This window comes from Oreochromis aureus, linkage group 11 (assembly GCF_013358895.1).
Source record: "Oreochromis aureus strain Israel breed Guangdong linkage group 11, ZZ_aureus, whole genome shotgun sequence".
In the NCBI taxonomy this organism is placed as follows: domain Eukaryota; kingdom Metazoa; phylum Chordata; class Actinopteri; order Cichliformes; family Cichlidae; genus Oreochromis; species Oreochromis aureus.
This window is the reverse complement of record NC_052952.1, coordinates 28,825,759-28,852,016: the sequence shown is the minus strand read 5'-3', so window position 1 is coordinate 28,852,016 and position 26,258 is coordinate 28,825,759. Positions and strand designations below refer to the sequence as shown.

Here is a 26,258-nt window from a genome sequence, read left to right as displayed (position 1 = left end):
ATCCAGCTTGCTTTGATTATCAGAGAGGGAATTATGTGGCAAGTCCCTGCTTCCGTGTTGAACTGTGTATCATTTATTAATTACTAGTAAATATATTTATGCTATTATTTATTTTAAATGAGCACCACCAAAACAAATAACAAATAACTTCCATCTCAGGTAGCTAGAAAATCTCATTCAAAACTCCTTTGACAATTGTAACTAATATAAAAAATACATCTTTGGTTGGAAAGTTCATGCTGTTCTGTTAGATTGAACTGGTCATTCAGAAATATGCACAAGGTGTCCTGTAAGTGGTTACAGCAGAATGGAGAGTGAGAGATAAAGGTCCTCTTTAAAGAGTGTCAAAGTCTGCATTTTGAGCTTGGATGAGTGACATCCATGAGACTTGGGGAATGTATGATATGCCTGAACATACAGAAGTATATAGAGGACAAAATACTGTGGAAGTTGTTAGACCTTTATGTCTGAGCTTTATGGAGAAGTTTAGAACCAAGCTGTCATGATTTGAGTACACAAACCACAGTTTGTGTTCACAAATAAGTGTTCAAGTTAAAATTGTGAAGAATGCAACTTCTGATACAAGTACTAGAAGGCGGCATATGGGAGAAAATGTATAAATGCAAGATCTATAAAAGATATATAAAAGAAATGCTGCAAGATAAGAGATTGCAGAAGACGAATGTAGGTTTGCTCAGATCTGATGTCATGCCTTTGGGTCTTAAAATCCAGTTTGAAGAGTTTTAAAAGTTTTAAAAATGTGTGTATTTTTAAACAACCTTTAATATTAACTGGCATCACTGTTTTTGTAAAATTCAGTGTTGTTATATGTAGCCTGGTATTTGGAGTTCTTTTTACAAGTGCATCTTTTCAAAAGCAAGCGGAGTTGGTCGTTTCTGACTAGAATAGGAACAGAGATCATCACTCAGACAGATTACATGCAGTGCCGACAGAATAAAAGATATCCCATATACAGACACTGAAAACTCATCTTCTCAAACCTCTGTTTACTCCTTTTGGGCTTCAAGTTTATAGAGACAGACTTATCTCCATTTCTGAAGCAGTTACTCCCACATTGCGTTATAATCCGTCAAAGGCAGAAGCCAAAGAAGAGTCTGTACTGGTTCATGATGACATCATGTTATCACACAGCTGCTCATGTCGACAACGAGGTCGTACATCTTTATAACAGCTCCAACGGCTTCCAGATCTTTAAACTATAACACTCACCAGAAAAATGACACCCTAAAATACACAACTACATTTCAAAGAATGCGACGTTTTAACGGCCAGAGGTGCAACTCAGTCCTTCTATGGATATAAAGCACTCATGGTGAAAACTTTCCAAAATACCCAAAAAGGATTCGGTTTCTGCTTTGTTGATGATTTTCCTTTTTGTGTTTTTTTAAAAAATAAAATATGTGTCTGGATCAGGGTGTGTTGTCCTGAGCTGTTCTTCTACCAGCAGCAGAGCTTTTAAGACTTGTGTTATGCTCCTGGCAGTAGACTAAGCTGACCTTAGAGTGAGAAAGTGTGTATGTGTGTGTATTTATGTCCCCAGGGAAGTGGAGTCATAAATCTGTTTACACAGTCACATTGTGGAGATATTGCTCCTTTTCAGGCACAGAAATTAAATCATTAAACCTTATTACTATAAACCTTATTACTATAAACCTCTTGCTTATGTTCAGAATGAGTTCAGGTTTAGGTTAAGGTCATAGTTAGGTTAAGTTAGAAGGAAATGCACAAAAAGTCAATATAATGTCCTTTGAAGTGATGGAAATATGTTGTGTGCTATTGTCCTTCCTGACCACACACTCCCAACCTTGCCAAGGAGGGACTGTATTTTCCATGGCTGAGTGATGCCACCTCATTTTACAGTAAGCTATGACCTGGATTGTTAGACACACACACACGTGCGCATGCTTTTCCAGTTAATTGACTCACTCTGATTTTTGCCACCACAGTTTTTCTTCACTAAAGTGTAAGGGGGCTCATTTATTTTGATTCCTGTGTCCACTCAGCTGCAAATAAAATATGTCAGGTGGTCTCGGTAGCCAGCTGTGAAGAGGGTCATTGTATGAGTAAGAGCAGTTAATCTGGAAGCATTCTTGTATCATTAAAGCAGGATTTTTGAACTGTTGGACAGTACTTGTAAAAAATGCAATGTGACCTGTTTAATCAGCAGTTTTTTCTGGTATTAATAATTAATGATGATGAAATATGCTTTTACTGGAGGGAGCATGCATGATTTTTTAAAATCTTCTTACAACGACATGACTGAAAAATCAAGGAGAAAGCAAGGGCTGTCTATGCCTGCTAAGATCCTGCAGGCAGATGAGTGGGAGGGAAAAGGTTGCTGACGACCACTTACAAATAAATCTTTTCTTAATTCAGTGTAACGGTGCATCTGTCAGCCTGACCGCCACATCTATAAATGGTTCCGTAAAATGGCCACTATAAATATAAAGTACAGTCAGTGCAAAATCATTTAACCCCTTTAGTTCAGGACATGGTGGTTAGCCTGGATTCGAGCAAAGACTGAAAGCAGGGGAGAACCTATCTCAGCTCCAGTGTAAGGAAAAAAAATCACCTCTGAACAACCGTCGCCCTTGTCGTCACTTCCACAAGAGGTAACATGTTTCCCCTGAGTGAGAAATGCTGTCTGCCACTTCAAACACTGAAACCCTTTCAGCCCTCAGACCCAGTGACCACAGCAGCTCGAACAGTCTCAATCTAATGCGTTTACCAACCACTCAGTATGCTGGGATGACTACACACACTCACACACAGAGAAAAACACTTCATTCTCACTTTTAATTCTTGCATCCTTATATATTTGCATGCATCCCTGTTCTGCAAATATTACTGCCACTGTGCTACTTCTCTGCTACCTTTTAGACCATCTATCATGCAGCCTTCCTCCACTTCATCTCCATCTTATCCAGATTGCAGAACATCTCAACCGAAGCCACTTCAAGTCATTTGCTAACTGTGTTCCACTACAACTGTCTGAACTCCGGGGGTTCCCATCTCTATTTCCTACTTTTCATATCATCTGCTCTAAGACGTGGATTTTCATCAGAATCTATTAACCAAAAAGAATTTTATGTTACACGCTGTTTCTCCAATTAATTTCATCTTTACTTCCAAACGATCTCTCCTTATTATATTGATTGTTAACTGGTGAGTATAAAATTGACTTTTACCCCATTTTGCTTTCCTGCAGCAGTTATAAAAGGACGGTCGGGACTCAGACTTTCTTGTTTGGATTTTCCATTGGTAGTCTCTTAAAAATTTAAACAGGATGTTAATTCAAAATCTCACAAACAGCCCGAGATGAAGGCATCCGGTTTCAGGTGAAGAGTTGCGCGAGGGCATGTTAGTGGAGCGTGGCTCAGCCTCACAGCAGGCCGAAGCAGCAGAGTGTATGGAATCAGGACTAATGAGAAATCATCTCATTAGACATCAGTGCAGCGTGCTGAAGTTAAGCTGATCAGTGTCTGCCTTCCTCTCCCACACAGATTAATGCCCGTGGAGATATCGCAGCAGATCGCTCTCAGCTGGTGCGGCTGGTGCTGAGAGTGATTCAGCAGCTGGAATACAGATTGCCCTGTCAGCTTCAAATGCTAACAGTTAGCAGTCAGCTGAAAAGGGTAAGGTGGGGTCATCAGGGTTGGTGTATGTGTGTGTGTGCGTGGTGTTTGTAGGGATCTGCTCCATTTTTTGATGCTTACATGTGGTAATTACACTTTTAATGGCTCCTTTGCTTATTTATCTGGCAAATAACATAATTAGTGTTTCTGCCTCGTGTGTTTCATGTCTTATTATCTCGTTTATCTGCCCATCACGTGGGTAGCCTTATTAAACTGATACAAATCAACAGAAAGAAAGAAACGGACGGTGTGTCTTCCAAACCACCACCCCCCACTGTGCTCTCTGTTATCATATTCCCTGTTTTTTCTGGAGCTGAATTCAAAATGTAGTTGAATTCAAAATGTAGTTGTTCTCTTTTGCATATTTTTCTAATAAAATGAACCAAAATACCACACTGTAGTATTGCCTATGCTGACATTTAACATGAGTGATTACAGAGAAGGTTCTCTGGCCCATATGCCCGGTGGCGACTGGATTGTCTATCTGCAGTCCTTCATAATGAAAATATGGTGATATGAAGAGGCAGACAACTGTCCATCCCTATTGCACGCTATTCAAAAAGCTGCAATGCACGCAGTTCAGAAATTCCTCAGTTTTGTGTGATACTGCAATACATCAGACATATTCTCTTTTATCAGATGGTTGAAATGAACTGCTTTTTATACTTTCCAAATGATTTTCAAGCATCACTGGACAGCCAGAAGATATATTTTAAGGTAAATCTAATAGAATATTTGAAGTCATTTGTGGCCATGAGAGAAAGTGTTTGTGTAAGAGCAAACACTAAAAACATCAACAGGATGAGGAAGAAAACAAGAGGAAGTCAGCTGATGAGGAGGCCTATTATAACGTGCGACTCTCACACACATAAGCAGGAGATGACTTCAGCTTATTGATATGGAGATTTAATACACGCGCGCACGCAGAGCAGCTTCCACCTCTGCAGCGTCTCCCTCCCTCTGCCTCGTTAACAATGTGATTAACAGACCTTATTAAGGCTGCTAAATTTAAAACAACAGTTCCTCCTCAGTGCAATTAACACCGCAGGGGAGACAAGGTGAGGGAGGAGGAAGAGGGGGAGGAGACATTTCAGCCTTCGATTGTTTTGTAAATGTAGCCAGGTTTGGGTAACTTAACATATTTGTCCACTGAATTTATTGCTCATAAAACATTATGTATACATGGTTTCAACACGCAGACAGATGATTTTCAGTTGATCACAGTTTTTTGTTTTTCCTTTGCCAGTATTTTGTCCAACAGTTGTGCATCTGGGCTCAGCTTTCAGGTAATACTTTTTGACAGGGAGAGCGTAGTGGAAAGACTCAGCCTTTTCTAGAGGAATGAAAAATGAAGGAGATGAAACATTGATGAAGGGAGAAAAACCTCACTTCCACAGTTAATTTGAACAAAACAAGACACATTCAACAAGGAACACATTCGTGTAAAGTGTATTCTTTCAGATGCAACTGGTATGATCTGATTAAAAGAGAAAGCTTGTGTTATTTTATATTTCTCCTACTGTCAACATAAAAAGACCAAAATCCACACAGCATTTTGTTTTATCCTTCTTTCAGTACCATAAAGCTTTCCTTTCCCTAATTTAGCTCCCCCTCCTCACTTCTTCTCACTGCATCATACAGCCTCTGTCAGGTTAAAGACAGTAATTAAACGTCTGTTTTTCTGAGGTGATAGGAGTCCATTGTGACGCTCCGACAGCAGGTGTAATTTTCTTGCTCTGCTCAATCATCTCTGACAGATGGAGCTGTGGGTGGGAACCTCCAATCACCATCACCGTCTTTTCAGCGAAAACACGGTGTCGAAAAGAAGCACAACAACACGCAAACACACACAGGATTACACGCACTTACCCTCCAACTATTTGAAAACTGACTAACCTCCATGAAATCGAGCAGCTGGAGGGTAAAAACTCCTCTACCTTCTAAACCATCAGCTTAGGAATAGGAAGCAAATTAGGATGGAGGGATCAAAAGAGGAAAAAAAAATCACCAGGGGTATACAAGCAAACTGTGTGTGCACTAGTGCATGTGTGTGTGTGTGTGAGATTGCAGTGAGTCAGGTGAGACAGACTCGGGGCGGGTTTGTTGTTTGCTCGGCAGAAAATGTTTAGAAGTGCTCGGCTAAACGTGCTGACACAGAGAGAGAGGGATGGATGAGCTGGAAAGTGAGGAGAGAGGGATGAAGAAGAAGAAAGAGTATCTCTAGCCTCCTCAGGGTGCTGTGCACAGACGTGAAGCAGGATGTAAATGAAATAGAACTCTTTTACTGCTGCAGGAGGGTGACCGAGTTTAAATATTCCTCCCTTTTTACGAGTCATTCCCTTCTCTCGCCCATGTCACTTCCGAGCTCTTAGGGCTACTGATACTGATGAAAAGAAACGTGCGCTTCAGTTCCCAGATCAGCACCTTTTCAGTCATACATTCACAAGCCACTTTGTTATGTACACCTGTTCAAATGCTCATTAATGAACATATCTAATCAGCCAAACTGGCAGCAGACATGCTCACGATGACCCGTAGAAGCTCAAACCAAGCATGAGAGTGAGGAAGAATATGGGCAGAAATCTGTGCCATCAGAAACTGAATTTGAATAAGTTAAATTTGAATTTGAATTACTCGGATTGAATCTGAATTGTAACTTGAATGAAAGCTTTTGAAAACTGAATTTGAATTAGTCTAATTTGAAATTGAATTTATGGTTTGAAACTGCATTTTATCCTTTAAAAATTCAGCTCTCGAATAATTTCAGATTCACTTCTCACCATTCAGTTTCAGTTCTACAATTCAATTTCAGTTCCAAAATTCAGTTTTTTGGGACTTACATCCGGTTCCGGTTCAAGCGCAGATTAATAGAACTACAGACTGATAGTGTTACTGACGGAATCTACAGCGTCTTGAGCTGAATTAAGACTTCAGAAGTCATTCGTCATGTCGAATGACCAGCGGATAAACTCTCAGGTTGGTAATAAATGTATTACATGTATAAGAACAAGCGTCATGTTAACAAATGATAGCCGTACAACCTTTATGCTTATTGTAGCTGCTAGCTAAAACGCTAATTTAGCCTAGTTTGCCCTGGATTCAGCTTTGACAAACAAATATGATCGTCTGTTTCTAGTAGAATTCCAAAGTTGTCATCTTGTACCCTGTCAGAGCCCTGTATGCTTGCAGAGACCCCTACAGTAAGGAAACATGCAAAACGCTGTCCAAACCTTTGTATTTTAGCTTTATTTATGTCTTACACAGCATCCCAACTCTTTAGCGAACTTAATAACTTTAGCTAAAGTGAATAGTTAGTCTTATTCATTAGTGCAGCGTTACTGGATCACCTCTGTTTGAAGTGATATAATATGATATACAACTATCACTGAAACAGCAAACTTTGTAAATAAACAACACTTCTCATTCTCTAAACGTTTGGCCACAGATGTAAATTACACTATCAGTGCTTGTTCACTCTTGACAATAATTACATTTCTAAATTCTCTTTGTGCATTTACAGGTAAACAATATCTAATATTTTATCTAAATGACTGCTTTGTCTTTGAAAAGGTGAAGAGCCTGAGGCCGGTGACAGTCCAGTTCTACTCTAAGTACATCCTTACGGTGGTTCACAGGACAAGGCGACATTCCTGTCCTGCCAGAAGAGAAGAGAAACTTCAGAGTCTTCATGAAGTTCAACCACACCTGTCATATGGAATATGACAGGGGTCTCAAACTCCAGTCCTCGAAGGCCGGTGTCATGCAACTTTTCCATGCGCCCTCGAGGACTGGAGTTTGAGACCCCTGCCGTATGGTGTTCATGCAGTTTTCACCCCACAGTTACAGCATGTCTGACTGCCTGTTCAGCATATGCAAAAATATATGAGTTTAAGCATGTGATGACTAAGGCCTTCCATTATGGTGTTTGTCATCACATGTCACAGACATCTGGATGATCATTTGGAATAAACAAAAAACAAAAACTTGTTACTTCATCTTTTATCTTTATTATTATTATTATTGTTCTTATTTTACATTTTTCATTGTTAGGCATTGGGTTTATTTGTAGTAGTCCTTTCCAGCTTCTTTCCCTCTTCCATGTTACTGTGTCAGCTTGTCAGCATCTATTTGGGGTTGGGAGTGGAACAGGAAGTAAGGAACAGAAAGTGCCATTTAAACCAGGAGAGGTTCTTATATTTCAGAAGAAGGATTAATTCAAAAGAAATGACCTCAATGCCATATTTTATTTAGGAACCCTAGAGAGCACTTTGCAAAATAACACATTCTTATAATTTCACCCTCAGATGAGCCAAGCTACGACTGTCAGGGAAGGTGATGTAGGTACAGAGCATGTGAGAGTGGTTAAGTTAATGTCTCTTGTCTAGATGAAGGCACAGGAGGGATCAATGGCACGGCGTAGAGATTCAGTATCTTCAGTCTTCAGTGGACACTCCATTTCTGGCACAAAACACCTGTAAAAGATGGTCGATTTAGGAGGTGACCCGACAACTTCAGCCTGTCAAACATAGCAATGGAGCAGTATGTTTTAAAAAAAAAAATCTAATTAAGCATGCACTCAGTACCCTAAGAATTATTATGATAGTTAAACACAGTGATAGTTGTATATCATATTATATCACTTCAAACAGAGGTGATCCAGTAACGCTGCACTAATGAATAAGACTAACTATTCACTTTAGCTAAAGTTATTAAGTTCGCTAAAGAGTTGGGATGCTGTGTAAGACATAAATAAAGCTAAAATACAAAGGTTTGGACAGCGTTTTGCATGTTTCCTTACTGTAGGGGTCTCTGCAAGCATACAGGGCTCTGAGAGGGTACAAGATGACAACTTTGGAATTCTACTAGAAACAGACGATCATATTTGTTTGTCAAAGCTGAATCCAGGGCAAACTAGGCTAAATTAGCGTTTTTAGCTAGCAGCTACAATAAGCATAAAGGTTGTACGGCTATCATTTGTTAACATGACGCTTGTTCTTATACATGTAATACATTTATTACCAACCTGAGAGTTTATCCGCTGGTCATTCGACATGACGAATGACTTCTGAAGTCTTAATTCAGCTCAAGACGCTGTAGATTCCGTCAGTAACGCTATCAGTCTGTAGTTCTATTAATCTGCGCTTGAACCGGAACCGGATGTAAGTCCCAAAAAACTGAATTGTAGAACTGAAACTGAATGGTGAGAAGTGAATCTGAAATTATTCGAGAGCTGAATTTTTAAAGGATAAAATGCAGTTTCAAACCATAAATTCAATTTCAAATTAGACTAATTCAAATTCAGTTTTCAAAAGCTTTCATTCAAGTTACAATTCAGATTCAATCCGAGTAATTCAAATTCAAATTTAACTTATTCAAATTCAGTTTCTGATGGCACAGATTTCTGCCCATACAAGAAAGGTGATTTAAGTGACTTTGAACGCCAGACTGGATGGTCTGATTATTTCAGAAACTGCTGATCCACTAGGATTTTCCCACACACAGAAGTCAGAGGAGACTGGCCAGACTGCTTTGGTAAGAAGTCAACAATAACTCAAATAGTAACACTTGATACAACGGTAGGCTATAGGAGCAGAAGACCACACTGGGGTCCACTCCTGCCATCTAAAAACAGGAAACTGGGGATACAATTTGCACTGACTCACCAACATTGGACAATATAAGATTGGAAAAAAACCCTCCTCTTCTGATGAGTCTCGAATTCTGCTGTGACATCTGGATGGTAGGGTCAGAATTTGGCATAAACAACATGAAAGGATGAGTCCATCCTGCCTTGTATCAGCGGTTCAGGCTGGTGGTGTTGTAATGTTGTGGGGAGAATTTTCTTTGCACACATTGCATCATTTAAACACCAAAGCATACCCAAGTATTGTTGCTGACAATAGGCATCCATTTGACAAGGGAGCACACCATGTCACAAAGCTCAATCCATCTCAAAAAATGGTTTCTTGAAAACTGAAAGTTGAATGTTTTTTAGTTATCATTTTACCATTTCAGGGCTCAATGTTCTCATCATAAACTCACCACTATCTTGGCATCTCGGACGGTGTTTTCCGGCACAGTGACCCAGTATTCGGACTGCTCCCACTGTGGTGGCTGATTGTGGACGTTTGTGATGATAACCGTCAGCTCCACTGAGCTGCTGCGGTTCCCTCCATCTGAGGCCACAATCTGCTGGTTGATTCTGGATGTCTGCACAGGGAGTAATTAAGATCAAGGAACTCATGATTCTGATCAGAACATTTTCACTTTAACAAATTTTATCAAACAAATAAGTGTGTTTGCTATTTAGAATTGATTTGCCATTAAAATTGGTCTTGTTATCTTCAAAATAAAATTTTAATGATCAAGTAGCTCTTTGATAGTTTAGAAAGACCGAACACTTGTAAAAATTATAAATATTTGAGCAGAGAGAGAAAGAAAATATTGATCCTTTAGTTTGTTTGCAAAAAGTGAATCAAGAAAGCGGGTAGGAATACATTTTCCTTTGCTAAATTATTGACTGAAATGCTGCTAAAAAGAAAATGAGAGCCAGAGAGAAGAAGAACAGAGAGGAGATGACAGTGACAAAAGAAGAAGAACAGTAGGCATCATTCATCGCCGACGTTAGCTTAACAGACGGATTCGCTTCATTATGGATTTTCAGTTTGACATTGTAAGATTGTACTGAAGAGAAATCAGACACACATAATGATGACAACCATTAAAGATTTAAAACAACAGTCTGTTTGATGCAACTTTCATTCCTCACGCAGTGGAAACATCAGAGCAGCTGTTGCTGTTGGAAACAACTTTGACCTTGTGACCTCATAATATCCCAGTTATGTTTAATTTTTTGCATTGCTTTGTTTACATGCTGAGGATATGCTTTTATGTGCATATCATCCAGCTTATTACATTTATTCATTATTAAAAAACATGTTTTTGTGTTGTGATATTACCCATCATCTGTGCTTTCATGGAAATAGCTTTTTCACAAGGTCATCATAGCTGGACAGGGTTTAAATAGATTTAGGGTGACATTTACAATTGGATTGTGGTGGCTAGGAAGCTGTTGGGGTGAGTGGCGGGTGAACAAAGTGCATAATCGCTGTGCTTGAATACCCTCACTATAAGCCACTGTGTCAGAGAATTATAGGTCCATTTCCAAAATCAATAGCTAAAACTACTAATGATACTTATGTACTTAGATAGTGGCGAATATTACATTTTAATCCTACTAGACTTATCTGCAACTTCTGATACCACTGATCATACTGTAACGATGGTTAAATGTTATTTTACAGTGACATGTTGGTTATCTCTGCACACTGTTGTTATTTCTTTAAGATACATGTTTGGTTGTGCTGCAGGAAAAAGGGAGTTAATGTGTGCAGGAAGGGGAGGGGGGTCTGTGTGGTTGTGTGTGACTGTGCGGGGCTGAAGTGAGGTGGTATGAGAGCACTCTCCCCGGAGTTTACGGCCTGTTTGCCTGTCACCGAATAAACGGACAAACTGAGACCAAAACGTCTGGTTCTTGAGAACGTTACACTGGTGTCAGAAGTGAAGAACGTCCGCCTGAAACGCCCGACAACCTGTTGCTGGCGACGCTGACCGTCACGAGACCGGAGGATGTTGCCGGACAAGATTAAGAGGGAGACGGAGGAGAGGGAGGTTCGTCCGCGCTCGCCTGCCCATAGAGTGAGGGAAACGGCGCTGCGGCTGTCTGCTGAGGCTGGATTTTCTCCAGGTTTGACTAGGCTCGGGACATTTTCGCACCGTGGCCGCGATTCCGGTGGGGGGGAGTCGACCTCGCTTGGCGCGCCGTCACGTGATGTAAACAAACATGGCGGTGCCCAGCAAGCTGACGCGAAAATAAAAACGCCTAAGTTCGGCGGCAAGACGCCATGGGAAGTGTTTATTGCACAGTTTGAGCTGTTAGCTGTTGCAGCTGGCTGGTCTGAGGAACATCAAGCTCTCCAATTGGCTTTGTGCCTGTGTGAGGATGCAGCTGCATGCCTGCTGCTGCTGACTGAGGAGCAAAGGGGGGATTATAATGCTCTGGTTGGGGCACTTCAGAGACGTTTCAGGCAGTATAACCAACCGGTGCTGCTGAGGTCGGAGTTCCACAACAGACGCAGATTGCCAGGAGAGCCCCTTCGCATTTTGGCCCATGAAGTCGAGTGTCTTTGCCGGAGGGCGTATGACAGCATGCCACCATCAGTGCAGGCGGAGTTAGCTCGGGACCAGTTCCTGCAGGCCCTGAGCCCTAAAGAGCTCTGTATGCAAACTCAGCTTGCTCGACCGGCCACGCTCAGTGTGGCCCTGGAGCTAGCGTTGGAGAGGGAGATGCTTGCAGGATCCTCTGGGGGCGCTGATGACACACATGTGGTGAGGGCTATGTCAGCACCTGCGGAGCAGATGGAGATGCCGGCGGACCCGTGCAGTTTGGTTCAGATGGCTTCTCTGCAGTCGCCTTCCCCTCGGGCTGGCCCACGCCGCCGACCACAGAGCTGCTGGGGATGTGGACAAGTCGGACACCTCATCAGGCAGTGCCCCAAGCTTGCAGTGGTTCAGGGAAACGCCCACGGGCCCATGTAGGTGGGAGTACACGGGCCAGGGAGAACGACATCCCCACACCACCGCCATTTCCACCCAGTGCGGTCATCGCTGTGGGCTGGACCCAGGTTGGCGACTTTTGCCATGTTCCAGTGATGATTGCGGGGTTTCCTGTACGGCCCTTCTGGACACGGGGTCCAATGCAACGCTGGTCCGACCCGATGTCGTCCCAACGGAGCTGCTGTGCAACCGACTCATGTGCGACTTAAGACTGTGACCGGGATCTGGCCCCAATTAGAGGGAGGAGTGTTCCAGTTTAAGGTGGGGACCTCGTGTGCCTTATGCTGCCTGGGTGGCTGACGTGCAGGACGCCTGCATCCTTGGGCTGGATTTTTTTGCGAGCCATTGGTGGTGTACTGGACTTGGGCAAAGGCTTCCTCATACTCCCTGATGGGAAGAAGGTGCAGCTTATTCCTCCCCTGGTCTGCCCAGCATCTGCCGCAGCATCCACCTCCACCTCGGAGACCCCCGCAGACCCGCCAGCAGAACAGCGAGCGGGGGAGGAGGAGAGGCTCTCAGCAGTGAGGAGCATCTGGTCAAAGAACTGTGAGGGGCTGACTCCACAGCAGCAAGAGAGTCTATGGCAGGTACTAAGAGAGTTTAGTGACATATTTGCCCTGAAAGAAAGTGATGTTGGCTTGACACACTTGGTAGAGCACGTCATTGAGACCGGGGATGCCCAGCCTATTAAAGTGCGCCCGCCGCCTGCCCCTGGCTCATCAGGAGGCTGCTGACAGAGAGTTGTGTGAAATGATGAGGCGGGCATCATAGAGCCATCTGATAGCCCGTGGGCCTCCGCTGTGGTGATGGTGCCTAAGAAAAACAGCCCAAGGATGCGTTTCTGTGTGGACTACAGACCACTCAACAAAGTGACAAAAAAGGACTCTTACCCCCTTCCCAGGATTGACGAGTCTCTCGATTTAGTAGCCGGATCCTCCTGGTTCTCCACCCTTGACCTGCGGAGTGGCTACTGGCAGGTGCCACTGTCCCCTGAGTCCAGACCGAAGACAGCCTTCTGCACCAACAGGGGACTATGGCAGTTCAAAGTCCTGAGCTTTGGTCTTTGTAACGCTCCTGCTACCTTTGAGAGGCTGATGGACAGTGTGCTGGCTGGTGTCCCACGCCAATGGTGTCTGGTCTACCTGGATGACCTTCTAGTACACGGGAGCTCCTTTGATGCTGCCCTGGATGCCCTGAGACAAGTGTTGGGGAGGGTGGCAGCTGCAGGCCTGAAGCTGCACCCGACAAGTGCCACTTCATGAGGAGGGAGGTGGAGTTTCTGGGCCACAAGCTGGGTCAGGAGGGCATCGGCACTTTGGAGGAGAAAATTCACACCATTACTGAGTGGCCCACACCAGCGGACCAGAAACAGCTCAAAAGCTTCCTAGGACTGGCGTCTTATTACAGGAGGTTTGTGAAGGGCTTTTCCTCTATAGCTGCACCACTCTTCCGCCTGCTGCAGAAGGACCGTGACTTCATCTGGACCCAGGACTGTCAGCAGGCATTCAACACCCTCCGCAGATCGCTGACAGAGTCCCCAGTCCTCGCCCCCCCTGACCCCACCCTGCCTTTTGTCCTGGACACTGACGCAAGCAATGTGGGGCTGGGAGCTGTGTTGTCGCAGGTTGGGCCGGAAGGTGAGAAGGTGGTGGCGTACTTCAGCCGGGTCCTGAACAGGAGTGAGCGGCGCTACTGTGTCACACGACGATAGCTGCTGGCCGTGGTGGCAGGGGTGAGACACTTTAAGTACTACCTGTGTGGCACATCATTTGTTATCAGAACTGATCATGCCGCCTCCAGTGGCTAATGTCTTTCAGGGAGCCAGAGGGACAGGTAGCTCGCTGGCTGGAAGAGCTCCAAGCCTTCAATTTCACTGTGGAGCACAGAGCAGGGACGCACCATTCTAACGCAGACGCCTCTCTCGCCGCCCATGTGCTGCAGCTGGCTGCCATTACTGTGAGAAGCGAGAGGAGACAGAGCGGGAACTCACAACAATGGATGGAGCAACACAGCTCACCTGCAGGGCTCTTCTGGTGGTGGATGCAGCGGAGTGGAGGGCACGGCAGGAACAAGACACTGACCTGCTGCCAGTCCTGCAGTGGCTGGAGAGGGAGGGCGACCCCTTTGGGATGAGGTCACTGGGTTTTCCATCTGTACCAGGGGCTGTGGGCCAAGTTTACAGCTCTCAGGCTGAAGGAGGGGTGTTGGAGCGTGCCTGGAAGGATCCTGCCACAGGGGAGGAGAGGTGGCAGGTTGTGGTGCCAAGGTCGCTGAGGTCAGCTGTGCTGGAAGCCTGCCATGGGAGCACTGGCTCCGGCCACTTTGGGGTGTCCAAGACCCTCCGCCGCCTCTGCCAGGGCTACTACTGGGGTCAGCAGCGGAGGGATGTGGAAGACTTTTGCCGCAGCTGTGATGCATGTTCCTTGCACAAAGGGCCACAGGACCAGTCCCAGGCTCAGCTTCAGCAGCAACCAGCTGGAGCTCCAATGGAGCGAGTAGCTGTGGGACGTCATGGGCCCATTTCCTCGCACAGACAGAGGAAACCGCTATGTCCTTGTGGCCATGGACTATTTTACCAAGTGGCCGGAAGCATATGCCATCCCAGATCAGGAGGCTGAGACTGTCGCTGATGTATTAGTGGAGGGGATGTTCAGCCGCTTTGGAACAGCAGAGACCCTCCACAGTGACCAGGGGCGTAACTTTGAGTCCAAGGTATTTGCTGCCATGTGCGAACGCCTGGGGATTAAGAAGACCCGCATCACCCACTTCACCCCAAAGCGATGGACTGGTGGAAAGGTTTAACAGGACGCTGGCCCAGCAGCTAGCCATCCTTACCTCAGAACACCAACAGGACTGGGACTACCATCTTCCCTTATCCTCATGGCCTACAGGTCGGCAGTGCAAGACTCCACCCAATGTACACCTGCCCTGCTCATGTTAGGGAGAGAGCTGAAAACTCCCGCAGAGTTGGCTTTTGGGAAGCCCCCGGACGCGCCAGAGGCACCACCAGGCCGGGACTACGCAAGGAGGCTGCAGGACCGGCTGGATTCTGCACATTCCTACGCCCGGGAGCAGCTGGCGAAGGCAGGCCTGCGGCAAAAGAGGAATTATGACATCACCACTAAGGGGAGGCACTTCCGTGCTGGGGAGCTGGTGTGGGTCTACAGCCCAAAGAGAAAGAAAGGACGGTGTCCTAAACTGGATAGCAGCTGGGTGGGGCCCTGCAGCATCCTGGAGCGAGTGGGGGAAGTTGTTTACAGTGTGCAGTTGCCTCCTAGAGGGAGGAAAGTGGCGCTGCACAGAGACCGGATGGCCCCCTATAGAGGGCAGTCCCTCCCTCCTTCCCTGAGGGACGTGTACAGAGTTCCCCTGACCCTGCACAGAGGGACCCCGGCCGGAGCTGCGTTCCCCTCCTCGGACTCTCCACCTCAAAGCCCCAAGCTCCGTGTACACCCCAGGGGCTCAGGAGGTCAAGGAGGAACGTAGGCTACCACCCCGCCTCAGAGACTGTGTTGTTCCCTCGGGGACGAGGAACTTATTGCTGGGGGGGCAGTGTAACGATGGTTAAATGTTATTTTACAGTGACATGTTGGTTATCTCTGCACACTGTTGTTATTTCTTTAAGATACATGTTTGGTTGTGCTGCAGGAAAAAGGGATTTAATGTGTGCAGGAAGGGGAGGGGGGTCTGTGTGGTTGTGTGTGACTGTGCGGGGCTGAAGTGAGGTGGTATGAGAGCACTCTCCCCGGAGTTTACGGCCTGTTTGCCTGTCACCGAATAAACGGACAAACTGAGACCAAAACGTCTGGTTCTTGAGAACGTTACAATACCATTCTTTTAACAGATAACGGAACTGGGTTAGTATCAGTTCAATTCAATTTTATTTATTTAGCGTCAAATCACAGCTACAGTCGCCTAAACTCCTCATCATCAATGCCTTGCTCTCAAATTGTTTTCATCATACTTATCTGACACACATGTTAGAATTCATATATATGCACCTATGGAGAGAAATGCGCCTCAAAAGTGTTGCAAATGCGCAGGATATGATTTACAAATGTGTGCAATGAATTTGTGTGCAACTTTAAGAACTCAGGAGCGCATGCTTCGATCCGCACACAAATACGAAGTAATCTGACCACACGTAAAACTACTTTACAAATGCGTACATCCCGACCTGAATAAATACTAATCATTTACGCACAGCTTATTAAGTTAATTAAGATAATTTTAGGTTTCAAAAACCTTTCAGTGCGTATACTAAAACTACACGTAACATCTCACAGAGATACTCACAAATCAAGTCGCATTCCACGCGCGGCTTTGAGACAAATTTCAGCTGTAAGATGCATTCAAGTGCCAGTGTAAAACTGGGACATCTGTGTTTCCACTGCATACGTGACGTTCTCTTTTTTTCCAAATAAGTTGGATGTTTCTTTTTCTAAATAAACAAAAGAGCTCGTAACCTGTTTATTAGAAAACATAGTTACAGTTACTCTGCCACATGCTGAAATATTCAGGATTATTCATTATGCTAACATTAATGTTAGCCTGCTTTCATTAAAGAATGGTAAGATTATCATCAGTGTTATTCCACCTGGATTATATCTATATTCAAAATATACAGAGATTAGTTCGCATATACTTACAGAGGATGATACACAGTGATGTACAACCATGGTGTCCCCCCATCTGCAGCTTAGCATTGAGTGACTTTTCTCACTTTTTCCAGCAGATTATTTCAACCATATATAAACCTTTATTCTGACTGTGAAGTAATTTGTAACTGTGTTTTAAAAGTGCTAATAGTGTTATTATTATAATTATAACCCTTACTGTAGAGATTGGAGCTTGCATCTAGTTCGCTGTCTGTAATTTTTTGCAGGGGGTCAAAGCACAAAACATTGCAGGATGGTGCTCATTTCAAGGAAGATTTGTTGGAATTTGTGAGAATGAAATGAGACACTTTTGATAAGAGAAGTAATTTTGTAAGTGTGGACACTTTCAGACATTGCATCGTGCTGCGGCATGAAGAGGCTGCTGATGTACTGCTGACCTGAGAGATCGGGTGGTTGACATAAATCCACCCAGTGCTGGGGTTGATGTGCAGGTAAGCCGGCTTCTGTCTGGACAGTGAATAGGTGATTGCCGCGTTGCTCCCCTGGTCATCGTCATGAGCTGCTGCTCGCAGGAAGCTAGTTCCAACTGGAGTGTCTTCTCTCAGAAAGTCTGACAGGGAAAACATCAACTGTCATATGGGGAGCGAAGTTCTACTAGTACCAGTTTGAGTTACTGCAACTGCTACTACTATTACAGGAACCGCTATGGTGAAACACTGTGTATGTCTAAAGCACGAATACCCAAATCATTAAAGTTGACTGAAAGCAGTGTAACATTATGTTCTGTGATGGTAAGCAGATATTATAATAATGGAACCACAACATTGTGCCGCATCAGCAGTCTGTCACCTCATTTTGTCATTTCTGGGTCTCACTCTGCAAAGTCAACAGATGCATTTTTAAATTTATGAATATAACCTCCAATCCTGCTGACTGTGATGTGTGTCAGCGCTGATCAGACAACAAAAACAACGAGCGGCGACGAGGTGCATTTCCCTCTGTAATACTGCATTTCAAGCATTATGTCAATAATAATGTCCTTTTCACAGTCGCGGGTCTCACTGGATACATTTCAACTGAATAATCACGCCAGATCCTGCTGAGTCTAATGTGTGTCACAGAAAAACAACAAAAACCAGCAGGAGGAGCAAACACAGGATTTTCCTCTCAGGGTTCATTTTGACAAACAAAGAATGTTACATCACCATGGTGAATTTCTTTTGTTTAAATTATGCCAATTAACATTAATAGTAAGATAATTTTGCTGTTAGCATCACTAAATGTGCAGGATTCTGAATACACACAATGATTTCATTTTGTTTTAGATTTATTTCTCTGTATTGTACTTTACATCGATTTAGGTGATTGTGGAATTGCTTTTTTACTTTATTAAATGTAAATCTATGTCATATTCATGTGGTTCTTGTTACTCCTATCTTGCTTGGTTACACTTAAAACAGCCCAGAGTTATAACAGGTACCAGGGAACCCGAGCCCTGTTTAGCTCCAGAACCAGAATTTACAAGCAGAATTGGTGTTTTACACTCATTTATTAAAGTTTTCATAAAGTTGTTTATATCAACTGTAAATATGGCAACACTTAACATAAAAAATGGTGTGGGTTTGCATTACCAACCCACAAAAATTTCTTTCTTTTTTTTGTGCAGATTTTAACTTAAAAACACAATAAAAAAGTGTTCAAGCTTCTTGAGATTTATATAAATTTTATGTTCACAAGCATCTAAAAGCTGTTTCTGCTGCCAGAAGACACTATTCACTTTCTGGTAAACAGAAACTCAAAGACAGAAAAGCTCAAAATATGTTACAACTGAAGAAAAAGTGAAACCCCCCAAAAGAGAGAAAAAAAAGATTGAAAATACCCAATAACTGGTGGTCGTGTTGTCCCTTAAGCAGAAAATCTTTGCACTGAAATACATGTTGATAACAATGTATGGATAACTAAGAAGCAGTCTAAACAAGCTCAAGATTTCCAGCTCATTTCCATCATTTGTAAAGGAACCCCCCCAACACATACACACTCACAACTGCTAAATAAATGCATGTCCCAGAAACATTTCAATCTGCCTCTTAAATAGTTAATGAGACACTCTGTGCGTTTCTCTAATCGGACGAGGAGAACTTCTGACACTATGCTTATCAAAACACATATTTGCACAGATAGTAAACAAACAGAGAGCTCTGGGACCTGCCAGCGAACATTTCATCAGTCCTAAGGGGTTTCCAGGATTACAAGGATGCAGATTGATGCGTGATGGTGACGACAAATACACGGTTTCTACACTTCCTCTGCTCCCTCAAAACACACAGCTACAGGATGTTTTTGTGTTGAACAAGAAGCGGACGGACTAAGTCACTGGGAGGAGTCGTGATGGTACTCACACTGGTAGCGGCTGTTTTCAAACTTGGGGTCGTTGTCATTCTGATCTGAGATCTGCACTGTGATCTGACAGATTCCAATGAGCGGCTCTTCTGCCTGATCAGTGGCCGTCACAGACAAAGTATACTCCCTCTGACGCTCCCGGTCAAAACTCACCGCTGTGGTTATCACACCTAACACACAGTGAGGACATTAGCACGCTTAGAATTTCAGTTTGTTATTGTTTGGACTGAATTGTAAAGCTTTTCTGATATCCAACAGGTACTGTGTATGTAGAAACTTTTGAAACACATATATTTGATAAGACAGTAAAACCTTAATCACTTAAGAAACTAACTCAAAGAGGGGTTTGTGAATTAAGATTCCAAGATTTTTGTTGGATACGACCAGAAAGGACAGCTTTAGAAATGAGCATATCAGAGGAACAGCTGTGGTTTAGCGTTTTGGAAAAAAAGTAAGAAAGGCTGAGATTTTGATAATATATAGAAAGGAGGGATAGTGACAAAAGAATGTTAAACATGGAGCTGCCAGGCAGGAAGAAAAGAGGAAAACCACTGTGAACGTTCATGGACGTAGTGAAGGAGGACATGTAGATGTTTGGAGTGACAGAAGAAGATGTGAGGGATAAGGTGAGGCAGATGATCCACTGTGGAAATACCTAAAAGGAGTAGCTGAATAAAGAAGCTGTGGAAGAACTGCTTGTAAAAATTATAAAGAGTGTTTCTGTAGAGCTTACCAGTATCAGGATCAATATCAAACCCAGATGCCACTCCATCTCTGTTCATTATGCCATATTTGACCTCTCCATTGACACCCATGTCAGCGTCATGAGCCTGGACGCGCAGGACGAACGTCCCTGGAGGCTGATTCTCCAGGACTGCTGCGTTCAGGCTATAGTTCTGACACTGACAACCAAACAGCAAAGTCAGGGGTCAGAATTTGTCATTTAATTTGCAATAACGTAAAAATAAATAATAACTCGACTCACCTCCTTGAACAGTGGTTTGTTGTTGTTGATGTCATTTATTCCCACAATGACCTGCGCTGAGCTGCTGAGTGGGTATGGCCCACCAGATGCGTTGTCATCCGTGGCAGTGATGTTGAGGACGTACTGTGGCCCCCTCAGGCGTGGAGGAGGACTCCGCCGCAGCTTAATAATACCTAAACACACAAACACAGGTGGCGCAAATCAACTAGGGTAGAAAATGTTTATAGCCAGTAATATAATTCACAAAACGACTCTTAGATCAATTTTCTTGGGCCTAAATTTATACCTTCTGAAAAAAACTGGGATATAATGAAAGTTTAAGTTTTATCTTGTGACCTTTTCAAGGTGGTCAAGCCTTTAGATTGGGCCACACTAAACTCTATATAAAGTAGCTTTATCATTTAGCAGCTACAACACCTAATGGTCAGTAGCCTTTTTGTTATTTTGTGGCTTCACTTTTGTTTCTTTTACTTCGAGACCACCCATCACCATGTTTTGTCTTCAGATAACATCCAAAGGTAATCAACACATCTTTAAATACGATAGAGGGCTGGTGTTGGTTAGCAGGGCTCATGGTTTCCTTTTATTTTGCAGATTTCCAGTAAAAAAAAAAAAAATCAACATTTTCTACAGGGAGAAACAGAAGTTTCATCTTCTTTCATGTTTCATCCAAAAGTGGTTTCTAATGCCAGGGGACACTGTTCACTTTACACTTTCCTCTGGAGGAGAACACAGAATGTAAGTGCTGCTGTTCATGCTTTCCCTCAAAGACATCATAAAAGTGAAACTGCAGGATGTTTGTGTCTCTAAAAAGTACCTCAATTTGACATTTTTTAAGTCACCTCAACAAGACATGCAATTGCAAATTCTAAACGCTCACTGACTTTGCTATAAATACACTGAATTCTGTATGGAAGTGTTTTCAGTTGGGTGTTCAGCTTCTTTTTTAGATGTCATTTACACTTTACCAGGCTATTAATATCTCTCATTATGAGATGGCAAATGACTCTGATACAAAGGCTGGTGCACGCCAAGTGTTAGATGAAGCATTATTAATAAAATTGAGTGGCTCAGTTACAATACCAATTCCCAAAACATTAGGATGCTGTATAAAATGTAAATGAAAACAAAATGATGTGAAAATCTTATAAAACCATATTTCATTCATAGTAGATGTTACGATTGACCATTTAAGGAAACAAACAAAACTCAAGCGTTGGTCAATAAAGTAAAAACGTAAGTCAAAAAGAGAGAGCGAAGCTCACTAGCTGCAAACATCCAGCTCACTAGCTGTAACCATTCACATGGCACTCTGGCCCAAAGCTCACCTGTCCCTGGGCTTAAATCCCTTTAATTACTGATGTGAGTCAGCTGTGTAAAGGAGAAAAGGTGGCACCTCAGGCAGAAGAGATTGAAGGACACGCCCACACAGGCACCTTCAGGAGGAGGCCCTGCTAGGGCGTAACAGTAGAACATATCAGTTGTTTGAACTGGAGGAACATTTTGGAACTAAGTAGAATGAGTGGCATCAGGTCAGGAATATGATTGGGTACAAAAAAGAGCATCTTAGCAAAGTTCCTCGATGTAAAATTGTGAAGACTTTAAATATCTCATCATTTACATGATGTACGCCACATCGTCAAAAGTTTCCAAGAATCTGGAGAAATCTCTGTGGGGACAAAGATGAAAATCAATATTTCAGTCTTTGGGACCTCAGGCAGAACTCCATTAAAAACACGAATGATTCTGTCCTGGAAATCATTGCACAGACTCAGGAAATGTCTAGAGATCATTGCCTATGAACACAGTTTGCCATGCCATCCACAAATGTAGATCAAAGCTCTATGATGCAACGAAGAAGCTATAAGTGAACATGATCCAGAAATGCAGCCTTCTTGTCTGGTCCAAAGTTCATTTAAAATGGACTGAGACAAACTGTTCTGTGGTCAAACAAATCACAATTTGAAATTCTTTTTGGAAAACATGGATGTCCCATCTGCAAGACTAAAGAGAAGAGGGACCATCTGGGTTGTTATCAACACTCAGTTGAAAAGCCTGCATCTCTGATGGTGTTTGTGTGGGGAGTCCATCAGTACCTATGGAAATGGCAGCTTGTACATCTGGAAAGGCCTCATTAATGGTTAAAGGTACACACAGGTACACAGGTATACACAGGAACACATACATCCAGACAAAACCTTTTCCAGGGAAGACCCTGCATATGCTTAACAATAACAACTCTAAACCATTTACTGCATCTATTTCAGCAGAAGTAGTAGAAGGGTCTGGATACCGAACTAGCTGGTCTGCAGTCCAGATCTTTGACAAATTGAAAACAGCAAAAAAGTCAACCGAGGACAAAGATGACTCAGGACTGTTGAACAGCTTCATCCTACATCAGACGGGAATGGACCAACATTCCTCTCACAAAGGTCCATCAACTTGTTTATTTAGTTCCCAGATGTTTATGGAATGGCCCTGTCTCAAATTTTATGAGACATGTTGCTGTGTGGTTTACACATTCACCAGGAGAAAGACAAATACCTTAGGGGTTGCCCTAGAAATTGTACATTTTCTCATTTTAAAAATTTACTATGTTTTCTATGTTCTACTGTCTATAAAATATAGGTTTATATTTGCATATCAATGCAAATATATCATGTTTTTATTTACCTTTTACACAGTGTCACAACTTTTTTGGATTTGGAGTTTTATATAATGATGTTATGTTCCTTTTAAATTTGTTACAGGCTATTTTCCTGATTATTTTCCCATCGTTTGAGTTATACAATGCCGAATGTCTGTTGATGGAGGCTCCCAGCCTCTGTGTCCACAATGGTAAAAGCTTAAGTTGGTGTAAAGGACAGCTGACACGTTGAGCTTAAAAACAACATAGATGAAACGCTTTGCTGTGATGTTTTCTGCTCTGTGGGTCACCAACAGCACAGATTGTTGGCACAAACTGCAGCCAGTAAAAAACCTCGCATTAGTTTAACTCGGGCCTAAAACAAATGTCATATTTTTCTGCGCTAACAATCACTTGCACATTAACATAACAGAGCAGCAGAGCAAACAAACAAACAAATAAGCTGCTTTGGTAGAAACATGAATAGAGACACAGAGGCTGGGAGAGAGAGAAAGCGAACACATCTACATGAAAATACTTCAGAACTCTTTGAAGTGACAAAGCAGAACAGCCAAGCAAGCCAAAGGCCATCTGCTGCTGGAGTGTGTGTGTGCGTGTGTGTGTGTGTGTGTGTGTGTAAGAGAGAGAGACAGAGTCTTAAAATATCATTTATGTGCAAATGTTCATGTTTATATCTCTTTGTGCATGGACGCATATGTGTGTGGGGCACAGAGCAGTGCAGCAGTGCATGCTGGGTGATAAGGTGACACAGGGGCTTAGAGAGAGAGGAAAAGACACATACACATGAACACACACACACAGATAAACATGCAAAAATATGACTGAACATCTCACTGCTGCATATGAACTTATCTTTAAAGTGTCTTTCTCTCACATACACATTTATACTTGTACTTTTGTGAGAAAAAGTCATGGACATGATGCAACCCCTGGCGCCTCACCCTCAGTGAATACGTTTTTTTTTATTTGCACACACATACAACACTGTAACATCCTTTAAATATGAATGAATCAGATAAGGCAGGAGAGGTCAAGAAGCCATTATCTACACTCAATTTAAAGCAAAAAGAAAATAAACAGCGCAAAGGAAAAGGAAACATTCAGAAATGCAATGTGATTTTTCAAAAATCACAAAAGAAAAAAAGGATTAGAAATGGTAATAAAAAGCCTTCAAGCTTATCTTCTTGTTGTCAAGTAGGTGTGTGAAAGGTGTTCACCTTTACCTGTGTGCAGTATGAAACAGTGAATTTCCCTTTAATCCTCACATCATTGTGCCCCAAACTGAGAACCAATAAAAAGAATATTCTCAGCTCCAACTGACCCTCACAAAGATACAGAGACAAATATGTAAATGAGCCAATTATGTCAAATAGTTTATATTCTAATAGCTTATATATTCCTGCACTGATTTTACATTTGTGTGTTCATGTTCTTTCTATTTATGCGTGTTTGTGTGTGCGTGTGTTTTCTAGGGGGGTTCACTGGCCTTGTTAATACAACCAAGCTTTATCCCAAATACTCGTCACCATGGCAACAATCACTTTATTCTGTGAGTATATATGTGTGTGCAGCTTGGTAGAGTGATCTGAATGCTGCTGCTGTGTGTATGTGTATAAAAGTTATTGTTTGTGCTGTTTGTGTCTGTTAAAGCTACTTTGCTGGCAAACAAATAAAATACTCATAATCAGTTAATGAGTTTTTGTGCTATTCAAAGCAGACATTGCTGCTGTCGGTCCATGGGAATATATCACAACAAGTACTGGTCAAAGGAAGAGAATATTTACTTATTCTAAAAATAATTGCATTTTTTTTTTACTGTCTTACTATAATAATCATAGCAAATGCATGTAGGTCTGTTCCTTTTAGATGCATTAATTCATCTGGATGAACCTTACTATATAAACTGCCCTTTCTCTTGATGGTCACACAGTGTAACAGTGGAATAGAAACTGTCAATCAAAAGGCTGTGTGTGTGTGTGCAGTTGTGATGCACTGAAAGTGACCAATCGTAAGATGATCAGAACATCCCTTGGTTTCTGCTTGAAAACTCTTAAAAGCCAGATCAGTTGGATTTCTTAGGACATTTAGGGGTTTTCTAACTTTATAGCCACCTTCATGGAAAACTGTTAGTGTTTCTACCTTCCATGCCTCGTCTATTCGGTCGCATGAAGATGACTTGTAGTTTTTTGCTTTGTGCTCTGAGAGATGCTCTAGTTGTACAACATTAGTGCATACATATACATTACGTAAAATCTACATAATTGTTCATGAGTCATTTAATAAATCCGAGCTGCAGCTCAGCATTCATTAGCGTAATTAGCTGCTCTTTTCCTGCCCCCTCAAGAAAAGTTGAGACTGGGTAAACTGCAAGCATGTCACTACTAGTTGAGTTTGGTCAGAACCACTCTAATTAAAAGCAGATTGTTATTTATGTCTGCAGTCATTTTAACTTGGTGGTATTGCTCTGCAATGGCAGTGGACATGACACCGATTAGTTAAACCCAGGATAGAAGCACATGAAGTGGCTTGCAGCAACTGCAGGGAGGGGTAAAACCTTATCAATAGTGTGCGCTATATGAGATTTGCCAGTTGGATGTGTAGAAGGATATGAGATGAATCATCAGCCAATGAGGGTTGGCGGTGAGATCAACCGTTATCAGATGTACTTGGACTGCCAATTAAATTTGGCTTCGTGGTTTGCCTGAAAACCTGTTGTGCTCATTTTCTAATAAGCAAAATGCTAGAGCGTACATCTATTTTCATGTTATTTAAAGCACTTTGCAAGTACATTTTGTGAAGTGCTATATCACCACCAAACTGGGCCACCTTCTACCCCCCCTGCCACCTGCATCAAAGACTCCTTAAACAAACGGCCTCAATCAGTCCCACTCAGACCCCACCTCTCAACCCTACTGTCACTCAGCACCAGATCCCCACAGGGCTCGATCTCAGCCCCCTACTGTATCCCCTGGACACGTATGACTGTACACCAAACCACTGAACCAACATCATAGTCAAGTATGCTGATGACACCAACATGGTTGGGCTCATCTCTGATGAAGATGAGACAGCATTCAGGGCAGAGGTAGAGAACGTGTCCTGTTGGTGCTCAAAAAATAACCTGAAGCTGAACTCATAATGGACTTCAGGAGGCTCAGGCAGGTCCACTCCCCTCTCATTATAAATGGAGAACAGGTGGAATCTGTCTCCACCTTTAGGTTTCTTGGCACCCACATCTCAGCCAATCTCACCTGGACCTACTTCCTCTGTGTCCTGAGGAAAAATAACCTGGACTAGAAGCTGATGCTGGCCTTCAGCTTCAGCTGCTTGCTGTC

The 26,258-nt window shown here is 42.9% G+C and overlaps 1 protein-coding gene across 1 annotated transcript in view; it reads right to left on the bottom strand.

Annotated features, from left to right (window-relative positions):
• The window catches only part of si:dkey-22o22.2 (neural-cadherin), a 151,298-nt gene that overhangs the window by 54,241 nt on the left and 70,799 nt on the right, over positions 1-26,258 (bottom strand). The window contains exons 8-12 of the mRNA XM_039619932.1: positions 20,277-20,449; positions 20,025-20,193; positions 19,291-19,461; positions 17,329-17,501; positions 9,699-9,866 (exon numbers count right to left, since the gene is read on the bottom strand). Coding sequence (XP_039475866.1) covers positions 9,699-9,866; positions 17,329-17,501; positions 19,291-19,461; positions 20,025-20,193; positions 20,277-20,449 — 854 coding nt within the window. The remainder of the gene's footprint in view (positions 1-9,698; positions 9,867-17,328; positions 17,502-19,290; positions 19,462-20,024; positions 20,194-20,276; positions 20,450-26,258) is intronic.